Source organism: Hemiscyllium ocellatum, chromosome 19 (genome assembly GCF_020745735.1).
Source record: "Hemiscyllium ocellatum isolate sHemOce1 chromosome 19, sHemOce1.pat.X.cur, whole genome shotgun sequence".
NCBI lineage: Eukaryota > Metazoa > Chordata > Chondrichthyes > Orectolobiformes > Hemiscylliidae > Hemiscyllium > Hemiscyllium ocellatum.
In genome coordinates this window covers 11,619,283-11,627,584 of record NC_083419.1, presented here as the reverse complement: position 1 = coordinate 11,627,584, position 8,302 = coordinate 11,619,283, and the positions used below count along the sequence as shown (strand labels likewise).

Sequence of the window (8,302 nt, the reverse complement as noted above, 5' to 3'; positions counted from 1 at the left end):
AACGAAACCACCCAGCCTTGACCTAGGCACATAAGAAGACAATGGCAGAAACAGCCCTGAGGACCCTACGAGTCCTCATTGATAATATCTCAGAGCTAGTGTCAAAAGTGGGAGATCTTTCTCATACAGTAGTCAAGCAACAGTCAGACATAGTCAAACTCACGGAATAATACTTGACAGACAATGTCCCAGACACCACCAGCATCATCCATGGATATGTCCTGTCCCATTGGCACCGTATAGTGTTATACAGGTGGGTGGGAGTTGCCATTTAGAGTCTTCATCATTGACTGTGGACCCCGTCAGATTCCTGAACAAGGGCTTATGCCCGAAACGTCGAATCTCCTGTTCCTTGGATGCTGCCTGACCTGCTGCGCTTTTCCAGTAACACATTTTCGACCCCGTCAAGTCTCCTAGCTTCAGGTTAAACATGGGCAAGGAGATCTCCACTGATTACCACATACCATCCTTCTCGGCTGGTGAATCAGTGTTCCTCCTTTGAGGAAGCACTGAGGGTGGCATGAGTGTAAATGTTTTCTGGGTGAGGGATTTCAATGCCCACCACCAAGAGTGGCTCAGTAACAATACTAATGTTGAGTTGGTTGGGTCCAAAAGAACATGGCTGCTAGACTGAATTTTCAGCAGGTGGTCAGGGAACCAACAAGAGGGAAAAACACACTTGACCTCGTCCTTACCAATCTGCCAGCTGCAGATGCATCTGTCATGACAGTATTGGTGAGAGTGACCACTGCACAGTCCTTGTGAAGTCAAAGTATCACTTTCATTTTGAGAATAACCTCCGTCATGTTATGTGGCACCATCACCATGCTAAATGGGACAGACTTCAAACAGATCTAGCAACTCCAAAGCTGGGCATTCATGAGGCTCAGTGGGCCATCAACAGCAGCAGAATTGTACTCCAGCACAATCTACCAAAATATCTCCCACTCAACCATTACCATTAACTTTGGGTTTAACCTTGGTTCAATGGAGAGTGCAGGAGGGCATGTGAGGAGCAGCACCAGACATACCTAGAACTGAGATGTTAATCTGGTAAAGCTACTAACCCAGATTACTTACATGCTAAACAGCATAAGCAGCTGAGTGATAGACAGAGTTAAGCAATCACACAAACAATGGATCAGATCTAAGCTCTGTAGTCATATCAAATCCAGTCATGAATGATAATGGATAGTTCTACAATTCACTTGAGGAGATGGCTTCACAAATGTGCCCTTCCTCAGTGATGGAAGAGTCCATTATGTAAGGCCATATCACATAAGTGCAAAAAATAAGGCCGAAGCATTCACAGCCTTCTTTAGCCAGAAGTGCCATCCAATTCTACCTCCTCCGGTGGTCCTCACCATTACAGTTACCAGTCTTTAGCCAATTCAGTTCATTCCATGTGTTATCAAGAAATGGTTTGGAGTTGCTGGCTAGTGCAAAAGCTATGGAGCCTGACAAATTCTGGACATAGTACTGAAGACTTGTGCTCCAGAATTTGCCAGTCCCCTAGCCATGCTGTTGCAGTACAGTTACAACACTGGCACCTGCCCGACAATGTGAAAAATAGCCCATGTATCCGTGTACTCAAAAAGCAAGACAAATTCAACCTGGCTAATTATTGCTCCTTCAGTCTCCTTTTGATCATCAGTGGAAGGTGCCATCAACATTGCTTTCCAGAAGCACCAAATCGCAATATCCGGCTCACCAATGCCCAGTTTCTGTTCTGCCAGGGCCACTCAGTGCCTGACCTCATCATAGCCTTGATTCAAAAAAAAGAGCTGAATTCCTGAGGTGAGGTGTGGGTGACGGCCCTTGACATCAAGGTCGCATTCAACAGATTGTGGCATCAAGAGCGCTCGCAAAACTGAAATCAGTTGGTATCGGGGAAGAACTCTCCACTGGTTGGTGTCATACCTGGCACATAAGCAGATTTGGGTGGCACAGTAGCTTAGTGGCTCAAGGCACTAGGGACCCTGGATGATTTTAGCCTTGGACAACTGTCTGTGTGAAGTTTGCATATTCGCCACATGTCTGCATGGATTACCTCTGGGTGCTCTGCTTTCCTCCCAATTTCCAAAGATGGACATGTTAGATGGATTGGCCACACTGAATTGCCCATAAAGTGCAGGGAAAAGGTAGGGAGATGGGTCTGAGTGTGATGCTCTTTGGAGGGTCAGTGTAGACAATGGGCTGAATGGCCTGTTTCCACACTGTTGTGGTTGTTAGAGATTCGTCATCTCAGCCCCAGGACATCTCTGCAGGACTTCCTTAGTGTAGTGTCCTAAGCCCAACATCAATGGCCTTCCCTCAATCATAAGGTGAGAAGTGGGGAAGTTTGTCAATGTGACTTGTGACTCCTCAGATACTAAAGCAGTCCATATTCAAATGCAAGAAGATCTGGACAAATATCAAGGTTTGGGCTGCCAAGTGGCAAATAATATTTGCGCCTCACAAATGCCAGGCAATGACCATCCCCAATAAGAGACAAACCCATACTGAATTTCCCCCCCCCGCTATCAACATCTTTGAGGTTTCCATTGATCTGAAAATTGACTGAACTCACCATATATACATAGTGGCTACAACAGCAGATCAGAGGTTAGAAATACTGTGGTGAGTAACTCCCCTCCTGACTTCTCAAAGCCTGTCCACCTTCTACAAGGCACAAGTCAGGAGTGCCATGGAATATGCTCCACTTGCTCAGATGTGTGCAGCTCCAACAACACTCGCGCCATCCAGGATAAAGCAGCCCACTTGATTGGCACCAGATACACAGGCATTCACTCCCTTCACCACTGACACTCAGTAGCAGCAGTGTGTACTTCCACTTACAAATCCATAACTTCTTCCATCTAGAAGGATAAGAGCAGCAGATTGATGGGAACATTGCTACCTGCGTGTTCCCCTCCAAACCATTCACCACCCAGACTTGGAAATATATCACTGATACTGCACTGTTGCTGGATCAAAATCCTGAAATTCCCTCCCTAAGGCCATTGTAAGTCAACCTACAGCACATGGATTGTCGTGGTTCAAGAAAGCAGCTCACCTTCTCAAGGGTTATTAGGGATGGACAATAAATGGACAAATAAAAAAAATGTTGATATTTGGAAGTTTTAAGATTCTCTTCCTTGCATAGAGTGGATTATTTCTGTTTACATTATCAACGTTTTCTGTGGATCTTTCTGATTTCCCATATTAGAGGTTTTTTAAATTTTCTATCTCTTTTTTTTTAACTGTATAGTCTCCTTAAGTCCCTCCTTTCTTTTAGTAAAGCATTGCAAAATTCAGGATAGAATCCTCTGGACCCGCAGGCAGAAAAGGAACTTATGTGGACAGAATGATGTCAGACCAGAACACAGCCATATCCCTCAAACAACACTGACTTTCTTCATGGGCAACCTCCATCCTTGGAAAATGAGGGAGGGTGTGTGTGAGAAAGTTATACTGACAGTAGCTACTCCATTTGTGATGCCAGCTTCTAATTAGCTGGTGGTACTTGGCAGCCAATGATTTGTTTGTCCCAGGTCATGATACCAGCCCCATTGCGGCGAACCAACTGCCTGATAGCTAGAGAGTCCAGGAGCTAGCTTTTCCTGACAGCTGTGTGTTTCCCTCCTGCCATCTCTACTATCAAATGGAAACATATTATGTGTTTCTGAGTGTTTCTACTGTTGGAGGATCATTAATAGCATATTTGCAACACGAGAAAATATTATATTCAAGCTTGATTCTCAATACGTAGGCATGTTCTTTAAGGTGATCACAGTGAGGATATATTTGATTTTTGAAGATCCCTTCTTTCAGATGAGCCATTAGGTGAAGATTCTATCTCCCTGCTCAGTTGGCTGTTCATGGTTCCCTCCTATTATTTGAAAAAGAGCAAGACAGTCTCCTAGTATCTTGGATAGGTATAGGAACATAGAGATGTATTACATCTATGGAGCAAGCGGGACTTGAACCCGGCCCAAATGTAGGGGCACTGTTCTTTAGTGTGTGCAGATTGCCTGCAGTGTTTGCCAACAGAACATCAGAAATTCATTGCCTGGGACATCCTGAGATTGCAAAAGGTGCAATATAATTGCAAGTTCTTTATAATTTCTCTCCATTTTACCACAAGCCATTTCATTATTGCAAATTAAATTTCATTATTACTTTAACAATAGACTCTGCTTGCACCTAATGAATAAAATTATTGTATGTTTGACATCTTTTGTGGAGAAATGGTGCAATACAGTAGGTTGGTGGGGTAAAGGTTAATGATTATGCCATGTAAGAGGTCTTGATAGATGCCTGCATTCCCTCATGCATGGTTATTTTCCTGAAATATGTTTGGTGGCTTGCAGGGTGATCAATGCAGGAAAAAGCACACACAATGAAGACCAGGGTTCCTGTGAAGTGGTGACTGTGAAGAAAAAATCAAGTGCACCTATTACACCAAGTAAGAATTCTACACTCAAAAGGAGATCTTCGTTACCAAACGGGGAGGGGTTACAGCTTAAAGACAATTCAGTAAGTGAACCTTCATTCTTCATTCAATGGATGCTGGGTCAGTGAAATACAATGCATGCAGCTTTCACGGAATGATCAATTGTGTCCAGTAATATAAATTAAATTACAGTATGCGCTACTGTCTTACATGTAGATACATAGAGCCTGCACTGCAGAAAGAGGCCATTTGGTCCACAGGTCTATGCAAGCATTTTATGCTCCACACAGATCCCCTTGTGAACATCTTTGTCTAGCCCACACACTCTATATACTTTGTTTCATGTGCCTGCCTAAAATCCTAAAATCCCTTAAAATCAATTTGGCTATTTACCTCACTTGTGCCTTATAGCAGTGAGTCCCACATTTATGCCACTATCAGGGAAAAAAAAGGTTTGTTCTGTGTTTCTGTGCATTGGTAACTGTGTCTTTTATATCTATGGCCCCAGTTTTGATCTTCTGCACAAATAGAAACATCTCTGATTCTGTGTGCTTTTGAACCCTTAGGAATTTAAACAAACTCTTAATGTTCTATGGAGAATTCTGCGCATTGCTAACAGCCTCTCTCCAGTCCCCATCATTGGCAGCCAAGATTTCAGGCATGTAGTCCTTGCTGTCTGGAATTCCCTCCATTTTAAGACTCTGCTTAAACCCATGTTCTTAGAGTCATAGAGTCACAGAGATGTACAGCACAAAAACTGTATCAGGCCGACCAGATATCCCAACACCATCTAGTCCCATCTGCCAGCACCTGGCCCATATTCCTCCAAACCCTTCCTATTTGTCTACCCATCCAGATGCCTTTTAAATATTACAATTGTACTAGTTTCCTCCACTTCCTCTGGCAGTTCATTACATACACGTATCACCCTTTGCATGAAAAATTGCCCTTCAGGTCTCTTTTATATCTTTCCCCTCTCACCCTAAACCTATGCCCTCTAGTTCTGGACTCCTCCATCCCAGGGAAAAGGTTTGGATAATTCTAAAGGTCTATTTATCCTATCCTTGTCACTCATGATTTTATAAACCTCTATAAGGTCACTGTTCTGCCTCCGACGCTTCAGGGAAAACAGCCCTAACATATTCAACCTCTCCCTATAGCTCAAATACTCCAACTCTGGCAACATCCTTGTAAATCTTTTCTGAACCCTTTCAAGTTTCACAACCTCTTTCCAATTGGAAGGAGACCAGAATTGCAAGTAATATTCCAACAGTGGCCGAACCAATGTCCTGTACAGGTGCAACATGACCTCCCAACTCCTGTACTCAGTACTCTGACCAATAAAGGAAAGCATACCAAACGCCTTCCTTACTCTCCTATCTACCTGAGACTCTACTTTCCAGGAGCAATGAACCTGCACTCCAAGGTCTCTTTGTTCAGCAACACTCCCTAAGACCTTATCATTAAGTGTATTAGTCCTTGTTAGATTTGCTTTCCCAAATTGCAGCACCTCACACTTATCTAAATTAAACTCCATCTGCCACTTCTCAGCCCATTGGCCCATCTGATTTATAATTTGAGGTAACATTCTTTGCTATCCACTACACCTCCAATTTTGGTGTCACCTGCAAACGTTATAACTGTTTCTGTTATGCTCACATCCAAGTCATTTATATAATTGATGAAAGTAATGGACCCAGCACCGATCCTTGTGGCACTCCACTGGTCACAACCTCCACCACCACCCTCTGTCTTCTACTTTGGGCTAGTTCTGTATCCAAATGGCGCGTTCTCCCTGTATTCCATGAGATGTAACCTTGCTAACCAGTCTCCCATGGGGAACCTTGTCGAACACCTCACTGAAGCCAATATAAATCACGTCGACCACTCTGCCCCATCAATCCTCTTTGTTACTTCTTCAAAAAACTCAATCAAGTTTGTGAGACATGATTTCCCACACACAAAGCCACGTTGACTATCCCTAATCAGTCCTTGCCTTTCCAAATCCTTTAGTACTTTGTCCTTTTATGCATTAGGCTTTTATTTTCAATTTCTAGCATCCACAATATTTTGAGGGGAGGCAGTGGCATAGTGGTAATGTCACTGGACTAGTAATCCAGAAATCCATGCTAAAGTTCTGTGGACATGGGTTCAAATCCTTTCTACCATGGTAGATGGTGATATTTGAGTTCAATAAAATCTAATGCCAACCACCTAGCCAGTGTCCATTGTTGTAAAAGCCCACTTAGTTCACCAATATCATTTAGGGAAGGAAAGCCGGGCATCTTTAGCTGGTCTGGCCTGTATGTGGCTCCAAGCCCACATCAATGTGGTTGGCTCTTAATTGCCTTCTGGGATGGAGAAATGCACTCATCCTTTAATGAATATGTATTTTTAAAAATTGCCTTTGAATTGATTTTTTTTTTCTTGTGCTTCTCTCAAATTCTTGGATGCATTTTTCAGTAGATTTAAAGACACTTGATTTATGCACGTTCTTGATGAAACACTTGCTGTTTCCGTCACTATTTGTTAAATTCCTGGAACTCTTCTGATGTGCATATAATTCTGAAAATGAAGGGAACAAATTTAATTTGCTTTTCTTCTGCGACCCTGTTAATTGTTTTCATAACCCAACCTCGCGAAACACAAGTCACAAGATAATTACAGAAGTAAAGGTTGTCAGGACCACCATGGTTCATTTTTTTTTAAGAAGGACTTCAGATTCCACTCATTGTTTCATTCCTCGAATGATCCCTGTTGTTTTTTTCCACAAATCAATTTTGTTCAGTCCATTCTACATGTGATTGCTCATTTTAAATCAAGAAGATCTTCTATTAATAGAAATGCCTGTGTCAGCATGACCAATATTCCAATTACATTGCTGAGTGAGTGTTAGAGACCTGAGAGGACACAAAATGACAACTATAATTCTCTACATCTTAATTCTTTTCATCACTCATTTATTTTGTTTTCTTTTTCCTTCACTTTCCCTGTTGTTTTGGGTCTTTGTTCAATTTGAAAGTTGATCTTGTTGCTTCTTCACTTTATCATACAATGGTTGACTTTTTTCTGACTGAATCCTTGGCTCATTGCCAACACACAGCAGAAACTTATATACATAATATGCAGGGTTAATGGTCGAAAGAATGTCGATTGCACCCTGAATTTCTATCACATACAATGTGAACTGGGATGTAAAATCAGAAAAATGAACCTGCAAGTGTTGGCTTTCATTCTTGTGGTTATCTTTGGTCCCCTGTGTATTTTACTATCTGCTGGACTTGGTTTCAGTCAGCATTAGTGTATGTTCTCGATTTTAATTTCATACATCTTGTTAATTCTGGTTTCCATTTAAGTTGACTGGGACTTTCCTTTAACCCATGAGAAGGAAAAGTGAGAACTCTATTTGTTAAACAGCCTTCACCAGCACAACATGTCCCAGAGCAGTCACAAGCCAATTAAATGCTTCAAAGTGTACTCACTGTTGCAGGAAAGTTGGCAGCTCCTTTGTTCCTTGCAAGCTCCCAAAAACTGCAATGTGCTAATGACCAAACAATCCATTACTGTGACCTTGATGAAGCGATAAACATTTGCCGGGGAACTAGAGGTAAATAATTGCTGATTCTTAAGAGTCATAGAGTCATGCAGCATAGAAACAGACTCTTTATCCAACTCGTCCTCGCTGACCAGACATCCTAATCTGATCTAGTCCCATTTGCCAATATACGTGCATTTCCCCCTGTTCATATACCTATCCAGATACTTTTAAAATATTGGTAATTGTACCCATTTCTGTCACTTCCTCTGGCAGCTCATTCTATACAACGACACCAGCTGCTTGAAAAGTTGTTCCTCAGGTCCCTTTTA

General features: G+C 42.3%; 1 protein-coding gene across 1 annotated transcript in view; it reads left to right on the top strand.

The window, feature by feature from the left end:
- ppm1h (protein phosphatase, Mg2+/Mn2+ dependent, 1H) overlaps positions 1–8,302 on the top strand; it is a 153,533-nt gene that overhangs the window by 95,439 nt on the left and 49,792 nt on the right. Inside the window, exon 2 of the mRNA XM_060839225.1 lies at positions 4,353–4,518. Coding sequence (XP_060695208.1) covers positions 4,353–4,518 — 166 coding nt within the window. The remainder of the gene's footprint in view (positions 1–4,352; positions 4,519–8,302) is intronic.